At 50.9% G+C, this 27,518-nt stretch overlaps 1 protein-coding gene across 1 annotated transcript; it reads right to left on the reverse strand.

Moving 5' to 3' along the window:
- Positions 1–1,656: 1,656 nt before the first annotated feature.
- Positions 1,657–26,648, reverse strand: KIAA1755 (KIAA1755 ortholog). Its single transcript, XM_065414684.1, has 14 exons — positions 26,526–26,648; positions 19,346–19,543; positions 17,212–18,610; positions 16,898–17,092; positions 15,691–15,814; positions 13,418–13,511; positions 9,732–9,818; positions 8,238–8,354; positions 7,434–7,532; positions 6,146–6,294; positions 4,651–4,789; positions 4,173–4,292; positions 3,233–3,424; positions 1,657–2,700 (listed from the first exon to the last, which is right to left on the reverse strand). The coding sequence occupies exons 1-14, from the start codon at positions 26,646–26,648 to the stop codon at positions 1,657–1,659; spliced, it is 4,080 nt and encodes a 1,359-aa protein (XP_065270756.1).
- Positions 26,649–27,518: the final 870 nt, after the last annotated feature.

A 27,518-nucleotide genomic window follows, 5' to 3' on the forward strand; every position in this document is an offset into this window, starting at 1 on the left:
TCTGGAAGACTCTTTGGCCAAACATAAATGAGTTGTTTCAATACAGGGACAACGGAGTGAAATTTGAGGGCTGTGATCTAGGTCAGACCCGATGATCTCACAGTCCCTTCTGGACTTGAACTCCCTACGTGTATGCAGGAGCTCAGACGAGGAACCAGAATGGTCCCTCCTCGCCTTACAATCCAGGAGGGACAGTGACCTGACCCCACAGGCCTGGAAGCAGGTCCTCTCGTTCCATTGCCAGCTGGCTGTGGGGGAAAGGATGGAACCAAACACAACGCACCCTTCTGAACTGACGAGGGGATGGGAAAAAGGAGGAGGAGGCAGCACAGTAGGAGAGACGAGCCTGGATTTGAATGTTTTGTTAAAAAGAAAAACACTCGAGACTTCACCAAAATCCTTCCCAGGCAGACACACGGGGCCGGATTTTTAAACCACTCAGACATGAGATTCCTGTGATGACACATGAAAACTGGGTAACAGTGTGTGCAAACTGCTAACAACTGTCACTTGCATGTGCAGTCTCTGTAATAGTGCATGCAAGTTATGGACATCCCTGCATGCACTTTGTATGCACAACTGTGGGTCCTGCGTGCTTGAAAGTCTATCCAGGAGCCAGTCTGAAATGTCCACCCTTGGATTAAGGAGAATAAATGCCTGTCCGCTGGGGATGGATTATGGGTACAGCCTCAGAAGAGTAGAATCCGACATTTCTTTTTTGGCCCACTGAGAGTATACTGAGCACAGCTGCTAAGAGAAGATGAATCAGGAATGGATTTTGGTGCTCACCTTGAATTGATTCCTCTGGCTTCTCCTGCCGGAGTAGTAGCACCCGAGAAGGATTTCTGTTCTGGACGCTGTCTGACTGCAGGCTGGAATGTCGTTTCCTTTGCACTACTCTACACGGAGAGCTCTGCATTTGGGGTTTATTATTGGTAATAAAATTAGCCTTGAGTAACAGGGACAAAATAGCACAACGCAAGCTGCAGCAGCCCCATAGACCAGGAGGGAAAGGAGACAGTAAAAGCATGTGGGCAGGAGGGAAATTCCACTGGGCGGGCAGGGGAGTTGGGCCGAGGAAGGAGGGATTTGGTGATCGCTGTGTTGTGGTAACAATTTACACTCCGAGGCCTGGCGGCTCTGGACAGGGGAAGGTTCAGCCGTAGTGAGCTGCACGGTGCTCCTGCGGGGGATCAGGGATGACTGGTGTGCCTCGGGGAATATGGGTGCTGCTAGAAGAGAAGTGACCAAACTGTCTCCATTTGCCCTCGGTTTTTCTCCTGCAGTTACTGAATGTGAATGGTACCATAAGAACGTTACTGTTAACTCGACCAGTACCCTGCACTTACCCAGCTGCATGCCTTTCCTAGGAGGACCACAAAGCACTTCACGATTATTAATTAACTGAGCCTCACAGCTCCCCGGGAGGTAGGTAAGTATTGTTATCCCCATTTTGCAGATGGGTAGAAGTTAGGCACAGGGGAGTTAAGTAACCTGCCTAAGGCCAAGAAATGAGTCAATGGCAGGGTAAGGAGTAGAGCCCAGTAGGTCTGATGCCAAGTCCTGTGCTATAACCACTAGACAGCACAGCCACTCCGTGGCCAAAGTTGCCAGGACTGGAAAGCCAAAGCCAACCCAGTTTTGAAAGAGCTGGTTTTACTCGGCATCTGCTTTTTCATGGCTATTTGTGTGGTGGTTTTCCAGATATATGATCCCCAGGGGCCCGGGCAGTCTAGGACTCACGAGTTCCATGGGCAAAATGAGATTAGTTGTTGAAGGGTCTTGGGCCGAGTTCTGTGACTCTGTATCTTCAGAGGAAAAGCTGCCATGTCTGGACACCTGAAAGTATTGGGCTGCTTCCGGCATCTTACCCCAGTGCTGCTGACCACATGTGCTGCGGGCTGAGCAAGGCCCATCACCCAGGGACTCACTCGCGCTGTCCCGAGGAAACTGGCCAGGGTCTGGGCTAGAGGCTTGGGAAGGAAGAGTCAGAGGAGGCTTCTGGGGGGGTGCCCCATGGAGGCTTTCTAAAGCCTCCGTGCTGGGATTCTGAGCCAGGGCTTCTCTCTGTTCAAGATCAGCTCCACATGCAGCACTCAGGGGAGAATCTTCAGCTGTTATAGAGCCTTGATAAATACATCTGCCCTCCTGCACAGCCTTGCAGTACAAGGGTTCCTGCTGAGAACACCTGGGGTCCCTGGGATCTATACCTAGGCCAGAGTCTGTGGGCAGATGTGCTTTTAATTCTATCTCACTCCTTGCTCTGCATCCTGATTCTTTAACTTGTGTCTTGCTTCCTGCTGATACTTGGGCAGGGTTGGAAGCTGCTTTGCAAACATGAGGAGCTTTACCTTGGACTCTGGGGCCTGATTTAGTAGCAGCTGAGCTGAAAGAATCTTCCTCCCCACTACAGTCTGGCTCAACACCTTGAGCCTCCTTGAATTTTTCCAGCATCTCCTCAAGGATCTGCCTGGTTTCTTGACACGTCTGCCATGCCTTGTTCCATACTCCTAGTCCTCTGCAGCTGTGCAGGATGTAGGCTTGTACCTTCATCTCCTGGAACCTCTCTGCTGAAAACTCCACAGAGAGCTTCTGTAGTGATTTCTCTAGGCATTGTAGGGCCTCCCGACTCGCTGGCTGTCCCTCTCCAAGCTTCACACGAGCCATGTGCGGTTTGCAGTCAAGGTTAAGCAATGTTATCTGGAAAACAGAGCAATAGTTTGTAGTTTTTCCTTGTCGCTCATCTAGAACCTGTTGTCTCTCCTCCCCCAGGATCCCGCTTGCTGCTGGTGCAAGGACCTTCTCTTATACCTTCCGCCAACTGCAACATCCTTCCCATGCTCTCCATCTAGTGAACGTTTCTCTCTCTCCAAACCTCATTTCCCACTTGCTTATTTATCCCTCTGTAACTTCTCTCATCCCCTGTTCTGCTGCAGCCCCTCCACACCAACTTCCTTCTGGAGTCCTACAGAAATTCCATCATAATCACCAACCTTGAGTTTCTCCACCAGTTTGTCTCTACCAGTGTCAGGAGAGCGCATCCTCTAGGGAGAGCGGGGGGGAGGCTCCGTTTCCTTGCTATGCAATCAGCGCTGGGGGTCTCAAACTACTTCACTGCTCCTACATTTCACACTCTGCCCTACAGATTCCCGTCTCCTGGCTGAGAGCAATATTGTCTGGGTCCAGTTTGCTGCAGTGTAACAATATGGAGCAGCTAGCTTAGCACAGTCACCTCGTCACAGAACCTGCAGAGGTTGAGCAGAGTTTCCAGCTCCGCCTGCTGCCGCTCCAAGTTCGTGTAGAAACGCCTCAGCTTGGCCTGCACGGTACCGCTGGCTGCCTGGAAGGCTTGTGCCTCTGGGAACATGGAGCCTTGGAACTCAGCAGCTTCCTTACACAGCACAAGTCCATGGTTGTAGTGAGCCTAAAGGAGCATACAAGGAAAATGATCTATTCCTAAATAGGCTCTGCTGTCTTTATCCTGGGGGCCTTGTTTGCTGGGGGCCAGGAGCTCTGCTGCAGCTGGAAGATTCCAGCATCAAAGTCAGAGGAACGTTCTCGGTTTGGGCACAAGCCATTTCTGGGTGCAAGGAAGCAGAAGAGAATCATTCTCTCTTGGGAGGAAATAAGAATGGAGGGTCTCATTCTACACTCCCCATGCTGAGACCTCATTTAATTCGGTGCGTTGCACGGGGCTGCTTGTTTGGGTCGATTTAGCAGAAGCCTCAGTCTCCATAGAACCCTCTCCTGGGCTTCCCCACACAGCACCGGACCTCCCTTGGAACAGAATGACTGCCCTCCAGAGCGGGAGGCTGGGAGGCGGGAGTGTTAGGGGTCGGAGCCCATACGTGGTCCAGAAGTATAAGGATTGTCTCACACTTGGGACTAACGCTGTGCGACACTGGGAAGCTCCTTGCAAAAATCTGAGCTGACAGTGACATGTTGATGGGCCCGTTATCGCTCAAAGGGGCAAAACGGCATTTTCTGCAGATCTGTCACAATACTGGGCCATTTGTAACGAAACTGCAACGCAATGGGAGAAGCTCTAATTCTGGGGTTTCGTAGTTCATTCTGAGTACCTGGCAAAGAGCTCTAGCAAGACCCATGTTCCAGACACAGGCACTATAGCTATCGCTAGGATACAGGTTATAGCAAAGCATCCTCAAACATACTGTAGCCTGCATCCAGAATTCCTTGAACTGCTGGTAGGATCTCTCCGAGCTGTCCGGGCTCCATTCCTCCGTGCTCAGCTCACAGAGCCGAGAATCTCCTTCATCAATCCAGCAAGTGAGCTAGAAGAAGAAATAAATAGGGTTTCCATGAGATCTCAGTTATTTAACAGCTGCCACTTCCCTGGGAATTTCCCCTCCTTCCCTTGGGTCATCCAGGTTTCACAGAGTTTGTGAACATATTTTTCCCAGTAACCTAGTAATTAAAATCTGGGCTTCAAGAAAATCTTGTTGTTCTCCAGGTTCCCTTGGTATCAGTAGCCCAGGCTATGGGCAGAGAAGTTTATTTGCTTCACTCAACTCTGAGCTGAAGCAAAGAAATCTTGTCCTGGATTTGATGAATGAGATTCAGCAAATGTTGCCGTGGTATCCAAGGTGCAAGCTGTCCTTTCCGGCAGCATGTCTTGGGGAGAGCGCTCACCTTGCCGAATTCTGCCTCAAACTCCCGGATCTTTCGGAGGAACTCCAGGCGCTCCAGGCAGCTGTTGGATTTCGTCACCAAAGTGTGAACTTCTTCTTCCACTTGGTTGTAGAGGCCCATGGCTGAGTCCATGCTGTTCCTTAAGAACAAAAAGGGTGACAAATACATCTGGCCCGTCTCTGTTCACCTACAGCATATCAGCCACTGGTGTGCGAGGAGACCATCCACCCCTCCTAGAATTAGAGCTGAACATGCTACAGGTCAGGTCATGCTACAATTCCTAGTAACGAAACCAACAGAGGGAGTCCTCTGAGCATCACAACCCCTTAAATGGGGAGAGGGGAACCCTAGCCTATGGCCGTGTGCTCCCTGGAGCTGGGTTCTAGTTATGACCCTGATGCACACTGTTGGGCGCTGAGAAAGGTCATGTGCAAAGATCGCTCTGCTGATTAGCAGTGGCGCCGAAGGATTGCATGTGCGGAGTGGAAGAGCCGCAGTCCCGTTCCTCCACACTGTAGCCCAGCGTGGCAGCCAGAGCTGAGGTCGCTGAGGGGTTGTAACTTGTAGGTGATGCTTTGCCACAAGCTGAGCCATGCTGCAAATGTTTCTAATCACCAAGGGACTCTGGATTTGTACCTGTCCAGAAAACCTCACTGTATCGCTCTGTGTGGGACCAGTTTGTGCCCCCAGACTGGCCGGCCCTGGGGCAAGGTACATGTTACTCTCCAGATGTTTGGAGCCCTGAATAGCTGCAGGTGTAACGTCAGGTGATTGCACATGTCCAGCAGTCTCCCAGTTACATCGAGCAGGTTGGAGTTGGATGTTGGATACTAGAGGGAGGGATGGCGCTTGCTAACTCTGCTCTCTGTCACCTTGGAAATATCCTCCACCCCAGCCTGACACTGTCACAACCGGTGCGCGACGGCACCGAGGCAGAGGAGCTGCGGCAAAGGAGTGGGGGGACGAGTGGCGTGAACCGAGGGGGAAGGAAACCGGCGGGTTTTGTGGTGTGCGGCTGGCTGGAAGCAATGTGATATTATTGGGAAGCAGCGCCATCTAGCAGCCACACTGGAAAATAAAATGAAATAACATTGGATGACATCTGTTTAAAGTTGCGTGGAATCGAGCTCTGCAGGGGACAAGAGTTCCTCGTCTTCCTAGTGCCACCGGCACATGTTCTCCTGCAAAGCCCAGGGAGAAAATCCTCACCCTGCTCAAGTGAACGGTGCCCGGCCGCCTTCGAGGCCTGGGCTGAGCGGGAACCACTCCCGGGACCTTGGGCCTCCAGCTGGGTGGGGAGCTGGCGGTGGTGGGAACACCTTGAAGGGCTGGCGAGAAGCCTGTGCCGGTGGGTAATGGGCTGCATTGTCCCCAGAGAACGGATGAGGAGCAGGGCTCTGCAATGCCAAAGGCACAAGCATCCTGAAGCCAGTAGGGTGAGAGCTCGGTGCTCAGTGTCCCTCTTCCGGGGCAGGGATGGCTCCAGTCTCCGTACCTGACATCCGGTGAGAAGCTGAGCCGGGATGCCTCCTTCCTCAGCCTGGCCAGCGTGGCCCCACCCTCTCTCTGCAAGCTGACCAGCTGCACGTCGCTGAGCACTGCCTTCATCAGCTCCCTGTATCTCTCCGTGCACTCGGCTGCCTCCTGCCCGAGGGTCAGAGACACACACGCTTGTCACTGGGATTGCCCTGCTCTTTGCCCCGTCACCCTCTGAATCAACAGCACCAAGTCGGCGGTCAGGGGCGAAGGTAAGAACGGGCGCAGAGCCTGAGGTCGGAAAAGGCCTCCGACCTGGGGAGCAACATTGCCACCAAGGGAACTTTATTTTACCCTGGGACAAAATGGAGTTAAATGCCACGTAAAACACACATTGTCCTGCAAAGAGAGCCCTGGAGGAGCTAACTGAATCACAGACTGCCTAGGTCAGTTGCGGAAGCTCCTTCACTGGAGGGTTTCAAAAGGAGGCTGGAGCCATCCGTCTTGGAGGGTTTAGACACAAGTCCTGCATCATGGCAGGGGATTAGATTAGATGACCCTTGAGGTTCCTTCTAACCCTACAGTTCTGTGATCCCTTGGTCAGGGGATCCCAATGTGCCTTCTGAGCATGAGACAGTAACAAACTCTACGCAGAGATCACCTCATCCACCACTGACTGCAGCCACCTTTGGGGTGCAACGTGGCAGCTGTCTGTGTCCAATGGGACCTGCACAGGGGCTCCAGGCAGGCCGTTTGGAATGATATGGACTGGAATTTGACAGGGCACTAGAGTTCATGCTCCTCCTCTTGCAGACCTTCCTATGGTATCTGCAGTGACCACAAGTAATCAGGGCATTGGTGTTAAGTCTTAGCCAATAAACAGCATCTTCAGCAGAACAGTGCATCACACCCGCCAGGTCTCCAGCTCCAGCAGAGATTCACTATGACTGCTGCATGCAGTTCCTTGCAGGTCTCCTGTCCAAGTAGTGACACAGCCTGACCTGACTTAGCTTGTGGGCTGTGCCAGCTGGCTTTAAAATTGTTTTGCAATATAATAATGGCTTCTTTGCTCTTAAATACTGATTATGTAGCAAGCAAAGGCTATGGGAGAGATTCACTGCTGCTTTTGATCAAATGCACCTAGAGAGTTCCTCTGGCTCTCCCGGTGGGCAGGAATTGCCCGGGGCTGGATTGCCATTGGGCATCAGGAGATGGCAGCACAGTGCACATGCTGATGTTTTGGGGGATAACTGTGTCAGAGCTGGTTGCAGACTATCCTGTTTGGAACTCGGAAGCATGGCTGTTACCTGCATATCCTCTGGGATGTCGCCCTTCTCCAGTTCCTGGATACAGCTCTGCAGTAGCTTGGAGGCCTGCTTGAGATCTGCCACGAAGGGATGCAGCTTCTACAGAGAAGGAAACACAAGTGAGTTGGCCTGTCCCAGGCCAGGAGGGCTGGCGGATGGATGGCAAGACAGGCTTAGAGTAGAGAGGGGGGAAAGGTTTAGATTGTGTGGATGTATAAACAGATGGACAGTAGTTTAATGGCTGATAGGGAAAGAAGCAGGTGGAAATATGGATGAATAGCAATGCAGCCAATAAGCAGGGTGGGAAGGTTAATTGCAGAGAGACATTGTAGATCATATATTTCTAAGCAGAACTGAGGTAGCTATTGATATTTAGCTAAAGTTCTGGGCCTTCTTGTTGATTTCTTGAACTTGTGTGTAATACATGTGAAAACCGCTGCTTGCTTCAGGGCATCCCATGGGAATCCTCCCCCTCATCCATCTCTCTCTCTCTCTCACTCACACACACACACATACACTTACTTTTTGTGATACATTGAAACAGGGATGTACTTATTGTGATGCAACCAGTTGGCATAACTTGCAACCAGATTCACTCTCTCCCCGCAGTCGGTGTTACGCTGTTATTGCAGTACCAGCAGCCTGTGCATTCTCGGACATTGTCTTCCTGCATTACCAAGGTACCAGGGATTTGCCAGTGATTGTCACTGTGAGTTTTATGCCCCCTGAGAAGCAAGTCCCTTGCTGAGGGAAAAGGGCTGCAGCAAACACAAGGAGAAAGCTAAAGGCCATGATAATAGACACCTGGAAGAATTGAACCCACTCGCCGTGGCAGTAAGGGAAAGTCCCATCCAAGGCTGGCGTCAGCTGGGTGCTGTCGACATAGCGGCTCAGAGCTCTGAGGGATGTCAGCAGCTCCACCTGCAGGAGGGAGGGACACCGCTTGTAAATCCTGTGGTGAGCTCTTACAGAGGCACGTGAGAGTGGCGGGTAAGAGGTTGGTTTGGCAACGCTTCCCCAAGGGGATCCTGCAGCGTTTGGGCATGAAAATCCCTCTCTCCTTCTCCAAAGATCCCGGCCGCCAGAATCCCCAAAATGGGGCTGGAAGAGTCAGAAGGAGAAGCTGCTGGCTGAGATTCCCAGCCGTCCGCTCCTGCCTGGCTATGCTGTAAATCCTGAATCCCACATGCAATATGCTGGCTCAGTGCATGCAGCTGTGTCTCCCTCTAGCGAGCAGAACTGCCTGCTAGTTATGGGCAGCAAATGAGTCAGTTCCTCTGTTGGCTCAAGAGGTAGAGGGGCTTGTCTGGGTAGGTCCTGGTTTCATCCCCATGCAAGACCCTGGGGTCTGTGTGCAGCTGCGGTTTCTTATACGCAGTCTTTATTCAGGCAAATGCCCGCTGAGTACAGACCTCAGGGTGTTGCCCACTGGGGGCTCGACCCAAAGCCCACTGAAGCGGCTTCAACAGGCTTTGCATGAGGCCTGGAGAGAAAAGCTGTTGTCCTTGGCATTTTAGCAGTTCTGGTTCCTTCCCGAGAGCCTGAACCCAGCACTGGCTCAGAAGAAGTCACTGTCTCCACGTGGAGCTCCCTGGGGCTCTGTGGTTTTCGAATGCACAGCAGAACGCTGGCATTTTAGTATATCTGCCAGGACAGCCAAGCTGGGTAATCGAACTCATTAATATTTCACATTATATTAATTAAACAGAGCAGCATTAAAAGAACAATAAACTCTTTCAAGTTGTGAGTTATTATCCTAATGCCCGTGTCCAGCGGGTGGAAGTAATTGGGAAAGTACTCGGCTTCCCCCGGGTGGCTGCAGTCCATTACTGCCATCAGACAATGTGAGGACTGCAAGAATTACCTGCCTGGGAGACGGACAATAGGATAAAGGCCCCACAGACAGAGAGAAGGGCACCTCTCCCTGCTCCTCATCCGAGACAGGGTCCAGGTATTTCAGAACGAGGGTGAGGACTGTGTACATGGGCAGGCTCTACTGACGATGTCATGGGAATAGTGGAACCTGAGCTCTAGCAACATGACCAGGACAGACAGACAGACAGAATCCATCTAGTCACTGCTCCTGCCGGCACAGATGGAGCCTGGTGAGCTAGGCCAAGGTGGAGATGAGGTGGGGGAGCACCTTGGTCCAGCTCCATCCCCCTGACTGCAGAGACGAGGGAGGAAAGGAAGGAACCATCCATCAGTACAGACTCTGTCCTCCTTGCAGGAGAAGGTGCAAATAATATAAAGACGAGGCTAGGGAGCAGCTACAGAAGAAGCTGCTCCAGTCCTCACCTGCATTCCAGGTAACTTCTCCAGGTGTGCAGCTGCCTCCTTCTCTGCCAACAGCAACACACCATGGATGGTGGCAGGTGAAGATCTCTGTAGGGAAAGGCAGAGTAAATGTCACTCTTTGCAATACAAGAGATGTTAAGTATCAGAGGGGTAGCCGTGTTAGTCTGAATCTGTAAAAAGCAACAGAGGGTCCTGTGGCACCTTTAAGACTAACAGAAGTATTGGGAGCATAAGCTTTCGTGGGTAAGAACCTCACTTCTTCAGATGCAAGTAATGGAAATTTCCAGAGGCAGGTATAAATCAGTATGGAGATAACGAGGTTAAGAGTTGTTAAGAGTAACAAGAAGGGTTTCTTCAGGTATGTTAGCAACAAGAAGAAAGTCAAGGAAAGTGTGGGACCCTTACTGAATGAGGGAGGCAACCTAGTGACAGAGGATGTGAAAAAGCTAATGTACTCAATGCTTTTTTTGCCTCTGTCTTCACAAACAAGGTCAGCTCCCAGACTGCTGCACTGGGCAGCACAGTATGGGGAGGAGGTGACCAGCCCTCTGTGGAGAAAGAAGTGGTTCGGGACTATTTAGAAAAACTGGACGTGCACAAGTCCATGGGGCAGGATGCGCTGCATCCGAGGGTGCTAAAGGAGTTGGCGGATGTGATTGCGGAGCCATTGGCCATCATCTTTGAAAACTCATGGCAATCGGGGGAGGTCCCGGATGACTGGAAAAAGGCTAATGTAGTGCCCATCTTTAAAAAAGGGAAGGAGGAGGATCCGGGGAACTACAGGCCAGTCAGCCTCACCTCAGTCCCTGGAAAAACCATGGAGCAGGTCCTCGAGGAATCAATTCTGAAGCACTTAGAGGAGAGGAAAGTGATCAGGAACAGTCAGCATGGATTCACCAAGGGCAAGTCATGCCTGACTAACCTAATTGCCTTCTATGAGGAGATAACTGGGTCTGTGGATGAGGGGAAAGCAGTGGATGTGTTATTCCTTGACTTTAGCAAAGCTTTTGATATGGTCTCCCACAGTATTCTTGCTGGCAAGTTAAAGAAGTATGGGCTGGATGAATGGACTATAAGGTGGATAGAAAGCTGGCTAGATGGTCGGGCTCAACGGGTAGTGATCATTGGCTCCATGTCTAGTTGGCAGCCAGTATCAAGCGGAGTGCCCCAAGGGTCGGACCTGGGGCCAGTTTTGTTCAATATCTTCATTAATGATCTGGAGGATGGCGTGGACTGCACCTTCAGCAAGTTTGTAGATGACACTAAGCTGGGAGGAGTGGTAGATACACTAGAGGGTAGGGATCGGATACAGAAGGACCTAGACAAATTAGAGGATTGGGCCAAAAGAAACCTGATGAGGTTCAACAAGGACAAGTGCAGAGTCCTGCACTTAGGACGGAAGAATCCTATGCACTGCTACAGACTAGGGACCGAATTGCTGGGTAGCAGTTCTGCAGAAAAGGACCTAGGGGTTACAGTGGATGAGAAGCTGGATATGAGTCAACAGTGTGCCCTTGATGCCAAGAAGGCTAACAGCATTTTGGGCTGTATAAGTAGGGGCATTGCCAGCAGATCAAGGGACGTGATCATTCCTCTCTATTCGACATTTGTGAGGCCTCATCTGGAGTATTGTGTCCAATTTTGGGCCCCACACTACAAGAAGAATGTGGAAAAATTTGGAAAGAGTCCAGCGGAGGGCAACAAAAATGATTAGGGGGCTGGAGCACATGACTTATGAGGAGAGGCTGAAGGAACTGGGATTGTTTAGTCTGCAGAAGAGAAGAGTGGGGGGGATTTGATAGCTGCTTTCAACTACCTGAAGGGGGGGTTCCAAAGCGGATGGAGCTCGGCTGTTCTCAGTGGTGGCAGATGACAGAACAAGGAGCAATGGTCTCAAGTTGCAGTGGGGGAGGTTTAGGTTGGAAATTAGGAAACACTGTTTCACTAGGAGGGTGGTGAAGCACTGGAATGCGTTACCTAGGGAGGTGGTGGAATCTCCTTCCTTGGAGGTTTTTAAGGCCCAGCTTGACAAAGCCCTGGCTGGGATGATTTAGTTGGGGATTGGTCCTGCTTTGAGCAGGGGGTTGGACTAGATGACCTCCTGAGGTCCCTTCCAACCCTGAGATTCTATGACATCCTCTGCTTACTCTGCACGTGACATTCAGCCCTGGCATTTGGAGACACTCCCCAAACACAGGACTGTCCTGTTGTGAGCGGGAGAGCCTCATCTCCTGAGCAGTACAAGGCTGGTGTTAGAAGCCAGAGAAAAGGCTCCTGAGCAGAGCTGGGTGGGAAATGCAACCCCATTTCCCCCACTCCAGTCACTTGGGCCAGAACCTGTGTAGAACAGGACAGTGCATCCACACCCGGGCTGTGTCCACCTCCCACGAGCAACCCAGCAAAGAGCAGCAGGGGAATTTCTATGAAAAATTCTGTATTCCTACTGGAAAGGCGTGTATGGTCATCCAGGCTGGGGACAGAACGAATATCATGGGACTTAGCTGACCAGTCACAAATGAGCACAAAGCTCACTGAAGAGACCTAAAGCAAACCCTGGCAAACCGCAGAGTTGATGGGAGCAGTGACAGGGTGACAAACTCTCAGCCCCTGTGCACTTCTCTGAGTTGCCCTGGGCTCAGGCACGAAACACCTGCATTAAGATGCAGGGTAATTATTGCAGAGTCATTCTGGCAGGTGGGCCCAGTTAATGCCAGCCAGGACTTGCAAGGGGCAGAGGAGGTCCTGCCGGGAGTCCTTAGGAGCAGCTGTGAGAGGTGGAGATGTACGTGGCGCTGTAGTGTTTGAATTCCAGGGATGGGATAAGCTCGGACATGAGCTCAGGGTCTGGGTGCTCCATTGCGGATTGGTCCATTCACAGGGGCACTGGCTAGATTCTGCGGCTGACTGTGGCTACTGGAAGCAGAGAGAAACGTAGTAACCCCAGATTGACAAGTGACTTGGGCTGGGGCTTGGACAAAGGATTTTCTCTCCTGGTTTTAGAGTGTGCAGAGACAGAGAGGTTGGGGATGGAAAGATGCACATCTCCTGCTACATGAGCTAAGCCTACTGTGATTTTGGGGTAGCAATGAGCATCTTTTGTGCCCCGAGGGACTATAAACAGTGCTTTGAGTCTGGTCCTCCACGTGTGCGATCTGTGTATCCATAGGTGGCAAGCAGAGAATTGTAGTGGCAACTTTGAGACCAGACAACCGGGAAAGGGCTGGAGTGTAGCACTGAGCTCCCAGACGGCTGGGAGCCAGATGCATTGACAGTTCCTCGGGAGATCAGTAACTGGCACTGTGAAGGAGGAGACTGGGCAGGTGTCCCAGGGAGAGCAGGGGCTACGCAGTGTTTCCTAGATAAATATATCCCGCTCCCACAGAGGGTAACTGAGGCCTGCCTGAATGAATGATCTTGGGGATGCTTAGGGCAAAGAGTGTGGATGAGATCAAAATCTTGGCCTCAGGGCATCACAGACAAAGCGACTGTCAACGGATCAGCTGTAGGCCAGCAGGGACCTGCTCACAGGTCCCCACCCAACGCAATACACTCCAGAGGGAATTTGAAAGGTGCTTTAGGGACAACACTTCTGAACTTTACTGATTAGCTGGACAGAGGATCTCACCCACCCAAATCGACTGTGCTTATCCCTCTGAGCTCACTACTGTACAGAGACCAGCGTGTACCTGGACTGATCTGAATGCCGTGTGCAGGGTCGGGGAGGGAGGCTGTCTCCTGGCATCCACCACAATGGTCAGCCCTCTGTCCCTTGCTTCCTTCCTAGGGAACGAAATAAACCACAGTGAGCTCCCATTGGAGGAAGAAAACGGCATTAATTGAGAGTGGCAGACCCTCAGCAGCTGATTTGGGGTTTCCCCACCCCTGCTGGAGAGGAAATGCCCCGCTTTCCTGAAGGCACCATCCTGGGGTCTGTGTGCCTGCGCTGCAGTGGGGAGCGAGTCTCCCAGCTTGGGCAGACAGACTCGTGCTAGAGAGCTCGCACTAGTGCACCAACACTAGCAATGCGGGCAGTGGAGGCAGCAGCTTGGGCGCTCCAGCCCACCTCACCCCCTAGGCATCAGAGCCCGCGGTTCAGCCCACGCCGAACGTCCGTATTTCTGGTTTTAGCACACTCGCTCGAGCCCACCCGCATGAGTCTGTCTGCCAGGCTGGGAGCTCGCTTGTCGCTTCCGGCCTCAGTGTAGACGTGCGCCCGCTGACGTCTGGTCAGGGGAAGTCTAAGGGCCTCCTTTCCCCTGAGAGCTGCTGTCCCGCTCCCTTCTCCCCCACACTTCAAGTTGGCACCTCTGTCCTCGCCCTCCCAGCCATGCAATAAGTCAGCGCCCGCGTGAGAGCCCAGACTGAGGCCAAGAGGGAATGTGAATTCTTCCAAAGCTGTAGCACTACTTTAAACCAACCAACAGGAGGTGCTGTGGCCCCTCTCCCCACCCTTCTCCATTCCAGACCAAAGCTGAGGGAGACACCTGCTGGATTTAATGGTACTGAACCCCCAAATACATTGCTTGGATTACCCCAGGCCTTCTGCATGGAGACAGTGAACAGTTCATCACTTCACACCTACCCCTCTAGGGGTTATTTTACCATCAGCAGCGTAGGTGGCTTTGGGGGCAGGGGGTGGGTGTGTTTTTCTAGCAAACAGGGAAGGGCTGGAGCAATCCGAAGACCCCAGAAGCAGAGCCGGATTTACCAGTTAAGTGAAGGTTTCAATGGACTGTAGAATTCTAATTTTCTCTTCTGTGAGGAGTAGGTGGCCTTGCCTATGGCTGGTCCTGGTTTCTAGCCTTGATTACTTCACTCTGGTGCACAATGGCTAATGACGTTGACAAAGAGGTACGTGGCGTGTACATTATCCTCTGAATTAGTTACGTATTTCAGTGACTCCTCCTGGGATTGTCTCTCAGGCTGAAACCCTGGGACATGAACATCAACTCTTCCCTTTCCTCCGGAAGATCTTCTGGGCATTTGGCCCTGGCCAGCCTTCTCCCCCATGGCAAGAGCCCCACCTCTGCTCTATCTCTGCCTGCTCCCCCCAGAAATGCCTGCATACACCCAACATCACGCACACTATTTATCTTCACATCCCACAGCTGCCATGGGATTTCAAAGGACGGGTGGAAAGAACGTCTGAACTACCAACGCAATGTCCAACGTGCTCCAGTAGGGGGCAGTGGTACACATTCCAGCATGTGTGCGGGTGGACTACATCCAGCTACACACGGAGGGTTAAAAGCCCCCAAACCACCACAGTGAGCAGTTCCAGAAATAATGCCTTTCACAGTAATTAACTGGGCCCTCTGAGAGTTGCCTGCAGCCTAGAGCCATCTGACTCCCTTTTGCCAGGCAGCAGGATGGGGGCGCAAAGCAGGCAAAGGAGCGAGTATGGATGCCCAGCTCCCAGGCAGAACCCACCCGCTAAACTCCATATTCCCCAAATTCCATTAGCCCGTGTTTACCCTCGACTATGCTACTGCCTGAAAGGAATTGGAACGGGGCATGCAAGCCTCCACACATGGCAGGAAGGAGTTAATGGGCAGCTGGAGGCTGAGATACCTGGAGCAGAAGTCTGGCTTCCAGGGTAAAAGGCAGAGCCCTGCTCAGCTGGGGGGAGCAGGCCGAGAGAGAGCAGAGGTTGGAGAAGGCTGGTCAGGGCCCAGGGCCTAGCAGATCTGCCCGAGGAAAAGGAAGAATTTAAGTTCATGTTGTTTCCTCCTTGTTTTGGAATTGGAGTGCCCTGCAAGGGGTAGAACTGTAAGGGACCTGACGGAGGGCTAAGTCTCTGCAACCCAGAAGGTGTTGGAGGCTGGGCAGAGCAGTGGGAGACAGGCTGGGAAACTGAGGCTGAGTGGCTGCTGCGCCGGGCGATGCTGCATGCAGGTGCTCTGCTAAGGTGATGCTATCACATGGATGTTGTGGGAAGGGTGCCGTGTTCTCCCCTTACCTGGGGATGGAGCAGAGGTAAAGGAGGAGTTGGGCTACCTCTCTGGTGGAGCACCAGGTTGCTTCCCACGCTCTGCTGCTTGTGGTCACCTGGATCAGGGCCCTGCCAAGCTTATCTGTGCTCCCTGCAGCCAGGAAAAAGCAAACGTTGAGTTACCAGTTCACAGTACTGCCACGCCCACGTGTTCAGGAGACTTAAAAATCATGAGATTGTTCAAAAAACAAAGGTTGGGTTCTTTTATTTGCCTTCTCTTTTTGAGCCTTTAAGAGTCACATTTTCAAGCTGTTTTCTCTCTGCAACCATGAAGGCCAGAGACATGCTTTTTCTTAAAACAAAACAAAAAAAAGCAGAGTTTCAACCTATGCCATGATTCCAGGAATTGGGGCTTCAAGGAAAACACCAAGTATCAGGAGACTTGGCGATGTTACGGTTGTTGTGGAGTGGGAGACCACGGACAATCCAAATGTCACCTATTGCGTGTTCCCTTGAACTGCTCTGTCCCACGGCCGCATGCTTTCCCTGAAAGCCCTTAGGGAGTGCTGCTTGCATGGCACAGCACCTCCAGTACGTCTCCTTGGGGACTTCATGGAAGTGCTGCGGCAAATACTATTGGCCTAAACTCCCTCACGACCTCACTTTCACCTTGATGCCTGCTAACGCCTCAGGTTTCCGCCTGGTCTGAGTAGCTGGGGTGGAGGCTCATGTGAGAGGGGCTGGAGTCTGGAGGAATTAGTACCATGTTGGGAGCTCTAATTCTGGTGCTGGGGGGCTTTCATCTGTGTCTCAGAGTTCTCATCTGTGAAATGGGGGGAGAATGTTTCCCTGCCTGCCTGGGGGGCTGTGCCGTGCCTTCAGGAGATAAGAACTGGTTGGGAAATGTCTGGGTTTCCCCTACAGCATTTTTTTGTTTCTGTCAAAAATGTTCAGGTTTTCATTGTAACCCCCCCCCACCCTCTCCCCAAATATTCAGTTAAAAATTAGTTCTCAGCCACTTAAAACAGAAACATTTCAGCTGACCAGGCAAATATTTTAGTTTTATTGAAACGCCCAGCTGAAATTTTTGCCATTTTGGTGCTTTCCATTTTTCAACAAAACCCCTAAAAAATGTAGGACATTCCCTGCAGAAATTTTCATTTTCATTAAAAAACCATTGTGAATGAAGACATGCGAGTAGGTCTAATCATGATCCTGTCACTGGGTTCAGTACCTGGCAAACAAGCTATGCCCGAGAGCAAGAGCTCAGCGCCGAGATCCTGCCATTGGGGCGGCCGTTGAGGGCTGGACTCTGCAGACAGCAGTTCTTGGGCAGGAGAGCTCACGGTGGTGGCACAAAGCCCGTTCTTACAGTTGGTGCCTTGGAGAGAGCTGATGTCGAAGAGAGACGCTTCCGTCTGATCGGTACCTGGCCAGGAAAACAGATCAAAGATGTGGCAGAGTTTTTAGCAAGGAGGCAAAGCTTGCACAACTTACTACCATGATTGCTTTATACCCAGATTTGTACAACCCTCTACTGGCTATTACCTTTCCCAGCCGGCTTAGCTCTGCTCATCCTGGGAGAGTAAATAGCCGACATCCTTTTCCAAGGCCCTTCATGTTGGCTGGTACCAGACAAACTGTCCCCTGGGGACGCTGGTTGTTGTCGGCCCTTGAAGAAGGAGAATTTATGGTTGGCAGGGGGAGACTGTGACCGAGGGAGATTTCTCCTTGCACCAGCAGGAGACTTGAGAAGCTTTAAGTATCCCTGTTTTGTCACCTCCTCGGCTTTCGTCTCCTGAGTCACTGCCTTCCGAGGGCAGCCAGAGAGGAGTCTGGGAGCGGCTGCCTGGCCTGGCCTCTGTCTGGGGTGAGCTGAACTCTCTGGAGCTGTGCTTGCTGAAGGGAACTCCGGTTTGGGCACATCAGACTCCTCCAATATGGCTGCCATGAGCCCAGAGCCAAAGCTCACGGGGTTCTGAAGGGCGGCCACGTAGGACTCACGGTATCGACACCTCGGCCCATGGAATTTGGGGTCTCTGTTCAGTTTTCTCCTCAGACACGGCGTGCAGAGACCCTCCTCTGAGCTCTGCCCTTTCCCACAGGTCCATTTTTCAGCTGCTGACCCTCTGTTCACCCTTGGAAGCCGTGATTTACGCTCTGACGGCACCTTGATTTCTCTAGAAGGTCCAGGTTGCTCAGCAGATGGTCCTGACTTGGCCAGAAGATCCAGCTTCATTTCTTCAGAAAACTCCAGCAGGTCGACATAGTCACCGTCCAGGTCCTGGCTGATGATATCGCACAGGCTTGGCACAACAAACACACTGGGCTTCTTCCATGATCCTGCTTGGTCCACCTTGATGAGTCCTGGATACTTGCCCTGGCTGGACCTCCAGGGCACATCTTTGCAGTCTTGGACATTACCCATGACGTTACCAGGTGGCACCTGAGCATCAGTCATGCAAAAAGACATTGTGCAGCTCTGTGATGCTGGCTCTACCATCACTTCAGAGCTGCCAAGGTCCAGTGCATGTGCTGGAAGGGACACTCTGACCTGGGTGGGACTTGGTGCTGCTTTGGGCTTGCTGATGAATTCTGGCGTGGCTATCTTACTCCAAGGCACGGGGGCAATTCCCTTTTCTGTGGCTACCAGGCAGGTGTGCAGAGGTGCTCTCTCCAGGTCTCGGTTGATTTCCTCCAGCCACTCATTAGTAAATAGCCGTGTGTAGGAGGATTCAGGAACTGTTCTTTCTTGCACAGTGCGCAAGTCCCGAGAGAGGCACTTCACAGTGATGCAGGCAGATTGCTCTCCGTAGGGCTGTGCTTGGAGGTAGAAGTCTCCTGGGCGTAGTAAGAGGGGGTTGAGTGGGGCAAGGTGAATGACCACTTTCTCGTGAAGACACAAGGGCCAGCCTTCATGGAGAAAGATGCAGTTAAAGTAAGGTGCCTAAGAGAAGAAAAACACACAATGTTAACAAAATGGGATCTGACCAGCTTATTGTGGTCTAATGGATGGAGCGCCAAACAGGGAGACGGCTCTACCACGGGCCTGCTGGGTGATCTTGGGCAAGCCACTCCCCTCCCCGTGCCTCAGTTTCCCTATCTATAAAGTGGGGATAATGAGCCTGTCCTCCTTTGTAAAGTGCTTTGAGACCTACTGATGAAGAGCTGTGTAAGAGCTCGGGATTATTATTATTATTATATGGCCTTTGTTCCACAGTATGCGAGCACCTTGCAACCTGTACTGGACGATTTGTCACAGCCCCTGAGTGCAGCTGGGCTGGGCCATTATTCCTGTTTGGGGTGGGGATAATGATGTACAGACCGACTCTTCAGTGCCACAAAGTGCCTCACAATGATTAATAAACCCAGCAACCTGCGGGGGGTTGGGGAAGTCTCATCATCCCATTTTACAGATGAGAAAATGAGACCCCGATGAGGAGATTTGCTGAAGGCCCCATAGAGAGAACCCAGGCATCCTGTTTCTCCTGTTCCTTGCTTAACTACCAGACTGCACTGCCCCTAGGTGGGATACCACAGCGTTTAGAGTCTACGTGGAAAGTTTGCTTCAGTGGGGGAAGCCTGCCTGCATCCATGCACCCACGGCAGGCCTGGGTCTGAGAGCCGGGCTCTGGGAAGGCTTGGGGGAGGTGGATCCTGGAGTTGTTATCCATGAACTCACACAGGCCGCCTGCCGCACATGCTCAAAGAGGCGCTTGGCAGGAATCAGGAAATCAAGGAGGCAGCACAGCCCGTCGCCGTGGTAGTCGCTGTCTAGCAGGCGGAAGAGCTGGCTGAGGACGGTTGGGGCTGTGACTTCAAATGGCGGGTAGAGGGCTAGCAGGGCGTTCTGCACCGCGGCATCGAGAGACCGGGGATCCTGAAGGGGAAACGCACCATCCATTAGACAGATCAGCACTAGCAATGGGCCAGTTTCCACCCCCTTTGGGGACCTCTCCCACCGCCCCCAGTTTAATATACCCCATCCATCACTTGCTTTCCCAGCCTCCCCACAGAGCCTCCAGCCTGGGGGGAGCGTGGAAGTGTCTTTAAAGGAAGAACGCTGATTTAAATACACCAGTGCGGCTGGCAGAGCCACGTGCAATAGACATATTTCCTTGGGAGTAACCGTGCTTTTCTGGGACTCGGGATACATTAGTTATGACACTGCTGAAGTGAGGAAAGGTCGCAAGGTCTGAGCGAATTGGGGAGATGCCACTAGCGTCAGAGGACTGTCTTTTGCACAGACAGGTTAAGGGGCTTTTGATTTAAAGGGTCGCCAGTATGTCTAGGTTTATACTCGTTTGATTTGTGGTGGGTCTGACTTTCCAAGTGCAGGCTCCAAATTCTAAACTCCTCAAAGTTCAGGAGTGTTGACACCTGGTGATTTGGCTCAGCCCATTGTAGCGAGAAGGGTAGCTAGCGAGATTAGATGCGGTCCCAACTTCCCCCAAGTTCAGAGCTGTTCAGAGCTAAGCTCTTTCCCAGACACTGGCAGGGGTCTGAGAAATACAATCACGTGGATGGGTGACGATGCGTGAGGCCAGGCACCTTGATCGCTCTGGTTCAGCCTCATCCCTACATTTCACTGATTCCAAACCAATCATTGGAGAATCTGTTAGGAAATATCCTACCTATTCTACAGCTCCATTCCTTGCAAAACAAGACCCTCCAGACTAAAACAAGCCACTATGTGTGGAAGGCCCACTTCATGAGATTTCCAATTCGCAGACCTGACGCTGCAGAAGCAGTTAATTAAACAAACCCTGTTTCCAAGGCTGTGCTAATCTGATTGACGTAACTGGTGCACAAAGGGAAGCAATCAGGATGAGTTCATGTTCAATTTCAGCTGCTTTAGGGGTGGGGGGGAATAAAAATGGTTGTCAAATGGAAAAACCACATAACTAGTAGGGATAGATGCTGGCTTTTCAAGCCTTTAGGAAGGGCTTTCAAGCCATTCACGGAGAGTAAATAATAATGCAGCTATAGTAGCCTGAGACAGCTCTCCCAGAGCTAGTATTTGTGCAGGAACTGGACAGGCAGACAAATAAAGACTTGACTGGATTTGCACGTACAGAGGCCCATAGGCCCACACAAATGGAGGTTTCTGAGCATGCAAACCCATGTTCCTGCAAAATCTGGGCTGGTGGAAGCTGGTGGAAGAATTAACCCCAATGTGCTTTTTAACTAGGATGTGTTGAGTTTTTATATATATATAAAATCTCCTGATCTGTCTCTGTTCAATCCCTAGATAACAGAGAAGGCGCTTTTATCTCCTGCTGCCAAGCTTGACCTGCTACAGATCTGAGCTTCTTGACCTGGTAGGAAGGTCAGTCTCCAAATTTAACTGTACTTGATACGGACGAATTCCAAAGCTCTGAGCACAGCCTCAAGCAGAGAGGAGCTTTCGTTAGCAGCCTCCCATTGATCCAGCCAGGAGTTGTATCAGCAATGGCTTTCTGGTACTTCAATGAGCCCAGGCACTTGGCAGGGTCTGTAGCTGTCACACACTGGGGCTGAGGGGGTGAGATTGTCACACACAGGTCGACGTGGGGACACTCGGGAAAGTGAAGTGGAATTATCCCAAGGTGTGAATGTAGAGTGCACTAGTTAAAGCACATTGAACCCCTGTGTGGACACGCTACTTCAGAAGTAAAACTGCTTTTGTCCAGCTTAGCTTAATTAGGTTTAATGGGTTTTAGCTGCACGTTAACATCACACCTTTTAGCTAATTCTGAGGAGCTTTCCTGAGCGTCCCCAGGTAGACACACCCTGCCATTAGATTCTCACTGCGCAGTGAGGCAGATTTCAGCCTGGTTGCAGAGCTCTCTGTTTACCAGTTTAAAGTGAAGGCTGTGTCTGATTTGACAGCCTTAGGCCTGGTCTACACGTAAAAATTAGGTCAACATAGCTGTGGCGCTCAGGGGTGTGAAAAATTTACACCCTCTGAGCACTGTGGTTAAACCAACCTTGCCCTGGTATAGACGTGGCTTGGTCGATGGACGAATTATTCCGTCAGCCTGGCTACCGCAACGTGGGGAGGTGGATTCCCTACAGCAGTGGAAAAATCCCTTCCGTCAATGCAGGAAGTATCTACTACGCTAAGGCCGCACAGCATGGGTGCAGGGCTGCAAAGCAAGCTTGTGTCAATCTGCTTCTGCCCTGACCTGCAGGGACCTCCTCTAGAGGGGACAGGGGAGGCAGGGAGCTACATCCATGTGAGCCCATCCAGCGCTGGCCTCCTCGCCGCTGCTGAGAACTGCAAACAGACACTTGCACAATACTTGATTTTCTCCCCCGGTCAGATTTGTCGGAAGGGGCCTGGTTGGGTGGCTTTGGGGCATGGGAATCCTACTCTTTTGCAGACTGTCTTGCAAGTCAGCTTCATCTCTCCGTTCTGTCCTGCTGTCTGGGTACCATGGCACCTCAAACCCCCTGTCTGCTGGTTCTCATGCCCTTCCTTGGTCTGGTGGATGGGACAGTGAACGGAGCAGCCGGTGCTGTTACTCCCAAATCTCAAAGGGGAGCTTGGAATTTAGCCACCTCCCAGCAGCTGGTGAGGTACTGAATTCACTGGGTGTCCTGGTGCTGTAACAAAACAGAGATGAAGAAGTTCAAATCCCTCCCCCCCCCCCCCCCTCAGATGAACCAGTTCAGATCCTAATGCTGTAATTTGTAAAGCAGCAGGGCCCTCTTAAACTCGGGTAAAAGAAAATTGTCAACTGAATTTGGGGCCCCCATGTAGAGCAGAGAGGAGAGTGGGATTTTACAAATCCTAATGACACAACTATTCTTGGTGTAATTCCACCAAGGGCAATTACACCAGGGATGATTTGGCCCAAGAGGACAAAAGGACTTCATGAAATGTTACCAAAAAACCTCCCATCAGTAAATGAGTCTGATTTGGCTGTCAATAGAGAGCAGCAGCAGCTTGCAAACACGAGGCGAAAAGGGACACTAGCTAGGGAGTGATTAGAAACCAAAGGGAACTGACCAGTCAAGTTTCTTTGACCAATTTAAGTGAAGTGCAAAAAGAAAACAAAAGTCTCTAAGAGCATAAAGAGACTGAGATTTTATAAGTTATTTCCATTTCAATAACCTAAAGTGTAGTTCAAACGGAGACGATGCTATTTCCCCCAAATCCCCATCTGTTTTTATAAAGCTGTCTGTCTGAATCTCCGGGAAGGGTTCGATCTTCACAATAAATACAGGTTTGGCACAGTACGGTTGTTCATTTAACTCTCAAGTCACCAAGCGTACCGCTCCCTCTCCCTGATGCAGAGGTTTGAGAGCACTAACCAGCAGCCAATAACAAGTCCACTCCCGCGGCTCCAGCTCTTACATCAGGGGAGTTTAGCCTGAGTAAGGACTGTAGGATCCAAACTTTAAAGACGAGTCAAAGCATTAGGAAGGCAAGAGACGAGGTCTGTACAGCCCATCACAGCCGCTCAAGGCAGCACAGTGTGCCGCTAACAATAATGCAGCCCCTGCGAGCCCTAGCGTAGGGACCGATGGAGTAAGGAATGTCATCCCTGCACAGCAAAGGGAGAAGGAGAGAAGTTATTAACACACATTCTCTGGCTCTAATTCCCTGCAGGGAGTGGGGGAGGTTTTAACCACACTGGTTTGCAGCCCCACATGCTTCCATCCAAACAGCTGCTAGTGATCTTTGTACCCTTCTTTCTACTTGGTGCCAAACGTCTGCTCAATCTGCTGGAGACATGGTCTCTGCGTGAGAAGGGAATCCTCCCAGACACAGACGGGTTTAGAAGCGAGCTCTGTCGTCAATCTATCTCCCCGTTCCCACTCGGCAAGGAGCGGCGTGACACCTGAGCGTTAGCGTGTCAGGGCTGACAGCCGCGCCCTGGGTGGCACAAGCACACACAGACAGACAGGGCCTGGGAAAGGGCAGCACCTGCCATGCACCGAGAGCGATAAAGCAGCAGGCAACTGCTAGGACTTTGCTGCAGGGCCAGGTGTGCGGTCTGTGTTGGCAGCAGGGGACAGAGGAGACAAGCAGACAGGGAAAGCGAGTGGGAAAGTCATGACAAAGATACAAAAGCAGAAGGCATTACCATGTTTTACTGGGAAGTGGCAGGGAGGCTGGCGGGAGCAAGGAGGTAACTGTCCCTTCTCCCAGGATGCTAGAAGTTTTCCTAGTGCATCTAGTTGCCCTGCCACTCTCTCCAGTCCATGCAAGCGGCTCTTTTTTCTTCTGGCGGATCCTCAATGAAATCCAGGTGCCCTAGAAAAGTTGCAGTGAAGCCAGACAAGGGGCAGAGGTGGCTCTGCCTGTGTCAGCCCAGCCTCTGCCTCCGTACCTCCATCCCATTCCCGACCAGAGTAAGCCAGAGAAGATCCCTCCCACTCAGCCATCCAGAACAGAGCAAGCCCTGCTTGTGAAGGGGAGGGAGAGGGAGTGGAAAGGGGGAAGGAGGGAGGGGGCTGTCTGGGAAAGACATCTTAAAGCTCAGTCTAGCTCACGCCTGTGCTGCTTCATCTGCAAAACATTCACAGAGCAAGCCAGGCCCCAGGCACAGCAGCTCCCATTGTGCATCTAGACAGGCTCTTTTCATGCCCACACAGCACAGGAACTGGGGTGAGAGCAAACCAGGCAGGGAACGCATCTTAAAACCAAGTGGCCAAATCCATCCGTGGTGCCTGGACGCAGAATTCAGTGCAGTCCCACCGGGGTGAATCTGGCCCGTGATGCCTGCCAAGATGAACACAAGACGCCCACACAGGCTTGTTTTTCTAACTGTTCTATTTCCCTCAGCAGTGGTTTCTTTCTCTGTCTCTTCCTGGAAGGGGCGTGCCAGCCAGTGCCTTGAAATCTCCCCTCCTGCCTGTGTGAAATAGCTTTGCTTAATTGGCCATTCATTTCCTTTGTAATGTGGCAAAATCCACTTCCAGGCTCAGGGCTGTCCAAGCTGTGACTCAGATGATGGGGAAGGCAAGCAAGAGAGAAGCAAGCCAATTAAAGGAGACACTGCTTCATACAGGCAGGACGCTACCCTGTCTCTGCACTAGACGTTATCCAGGTCTCCGTTTCTAGCTGAGCATTTTCAGAAGTAAAGTTTTTTTGGGAAAAATAGATCATAAAACTGTTCTGGGAGAAAACCACTGCAGAATCCTAATACAGAATGCTACTGCAGCCCTGCAATGACCTGGGTTATAGAGAAATCGGTCAGTCTGTCCGTTCCTAGCACTTTTCAGCCATTGATCACAAATAAAGTGAGTGTCATTAGCCCCATTTACTGGTGGGGAAACGGAGGCACAGAGACTTGTCCTAGATTACATGGTGAGTCAGACAGTGGCTGGAATAAATAATTTGGGGGGAGGGATAGCTCAGTGGTTTGAGCATTGGCCTGCTAAACCCAGGGTTGTGAGGGGGCCATTTGGGGATTTAGTTGGGGATTGGTCCTGCTTTGAGCAGGGGGTTGGACTAGATGACCTCCTGAGGTCCCTTTCAACCCTAAGAATCTATGAATAGAGACCAGGTCTCCTGACTTCCATCCCAGTCCTATTCTTTCTCTATTGGACCATTCTGCCTGCCTGTCTTATCAATCGTCTGTCATATATGTCTGTACCAGAGATGGGCTGGCTACAGACCTTACTTGTGAGTCCGTGACACTTGTACACACCAGAGGTGTTCATCATAAGATCCTTTACTGCTCTGCCAGGTCTGGCTGAGGTGAGCTCACGTAAGATTTTTTACACATGTGTCACCTAGATGCTGACCAGTGTCACACAGTTTAGCATTCCATCACATCTCCCCCTTCAAGTTCTACAATCCTTCCTTTACAGTATTTCACTATCAGGCTGTCGTCGAAGTTCCGTATGGATCAGTTTGTTAAATGTGTCTGAATCGTCCCAGTTTTCTAATTACACCTCCTGAACCTGTAACAACCAGGTCATCTGGCTGTCCATTAATTGCAATGACTGGCTCTGATCGGTTTGGAATCCGTCAGGCATCGGCGTCTTGTTCTGCATCTGCTGTCTGTTGAGTTTGCTCTGTTGATTGTTCTCTCTGAGGAACAAACTGTAGATGTCAACGGTTTCTGGTGAACTCTCCACTGTCAGTCGCTTATCACATACCATCTGAGCACTGAATTCTTTTTCTTTATGACAGCTGGAGTTGTCCATCCTTTTTCTCCATGTACGTAGTCACCAGGTTCTAGACCTGGCCGTTCTCTGACTGAGTGATGTCTATTATATAAGTGTCCTTAAGGTCTTTTAAGCCTTTTTACCTGATTGGGCTACTCTCTTCATATCTGGTCATTATGGACATAGGTTCTTTTCCAAAGTTGGAACAGTAGTTCTGAGTTGTCTTCCCACCAGGAGTTGTGCTGAACTGTATCCAGTAGCTGCTATTAATCTTGCTCTGTAACTCAGGAGAGCAAGGAATGGGTCTTCCTGGTGTAGGATTTTCCTGGCTGTCTGTACAGCTCTCTCAGCCTCTCCATTTGCTTGTGGGTAATGTGGGCTGCTAGTAAAATGATCAAAATCATATTTCATTCAGAGTGATTTAAATTCCGCTGCAGTGAATTATGGTCCATTGCCCATCACTATTTGTTCTGGAATATAAAAGTGAGCAACTTCAGTTTCTTGGTAACACAGCCACTCATTATATCTTTCAGGTACATTACTTCTATATGCCTGGAAAAACAGTCCACAATGACCAGGTAATGATGTCCTCTGAATGTGCATATATCTGCAGCTAGTCTCTTCCAAGGTCTCTCTGGTAGAGGTGTTTGTACACTGTATGGTTCAGCATTTTCTCGTAAGTTGATTTGTACTGGATCTCCTGTCAAAAGTCCAATATAATCAAAACCTCTGTTGAATTCTTCCTGCTTTCTCACTACGCCCATCATGGCTGCCATCCTGCGGCTGAGAAGGCTGCTGGTCTGTGGTCCTTTGGTCACATACACGCTGAATGCACAGCTTTTGTCTTTGTAAGTTGTTTCAGTGGTGAACTGGCCCATGCAGTCCAGAAAACCTGCAGGGCTAGTCAGAGCGGAGTCAGGTGACTTCAGCCCTGGGAGGGGCTGAACATGATTGTAAGCCCCTTCTGAGAGGACTCGGATGTCAGCTCCTGAGTCAGTTTTAAAGTCAATAGACTTGCCATAAATATTCAGTTTCACTCCCCAGGCAGGCTGTATGGCATCACAAGCCATAGATCCTAGAAACAACAGCTCTTGATTGTCTGGAATATGTGTCAACTCCCTGACTGCTTTGGTGCACCAAACAGCTGCAAAATGTCCATATTTCGTGCATGTATTACACCGTGCGTCTCCGGCTGGACATGCATCATCTCTTGGGATAAGACTTTTTCCACACCTTGTGCATGTAGGCTGGAATTTGTCCCTCTTAGCCTGGGAGTTCTTTCTCCTTGCTCTGGGGTCTCATGGTAAGTACTTTTAACACTCATGCTGCATTTGTTAACAGCTTCTAGGCTAGTTTCTTGGTTTTCAAGTTTGGCAAGTTGCTCTTGGTTTTGCTGTCTCACCAGCACAGACTGCTTTCATGTTTTGCATTCCCCAAATCACCGTTTTCAGCCAATGTATGCAGAGCTCCTATAAAACACTCAACATTTCCCCCTGGTTCTTGAATTCTCTGGTGGAAACATGCTCTTTCATAAACCACATTTCTCTGAGGTATAAAGTATGCAACTTTCCAGTCATCTTTGTGATTGTCTTCAGTAAAGTCAAAGGATTTAAAGATATGCTCTGCCTTCTTCCCCATAGTATGTAAATTGAAGAAGATACCTGTATATCTCCTGTTTCTTGGTGGAGTTGGTTTGCAATTCAGAATCTTGCAAAACGCTGCTTCCAGTCTGTCCACTGGGAAGGTTT

The sequence above is a fragment of the Emys orbicularis genome, chromosome 12 (assembly GCF_028017835.1).
Source record: "Emys orbicularis isolate rEmyOrb1 chromosome 12, rEmyOrb1.hap1, whole genome shotgun sequence".
Taxonomy (NCBI): Eukaryota; Metazoa; Chordata; order Testudines; family Emydidae; genus Emys; species Emys orbicularis.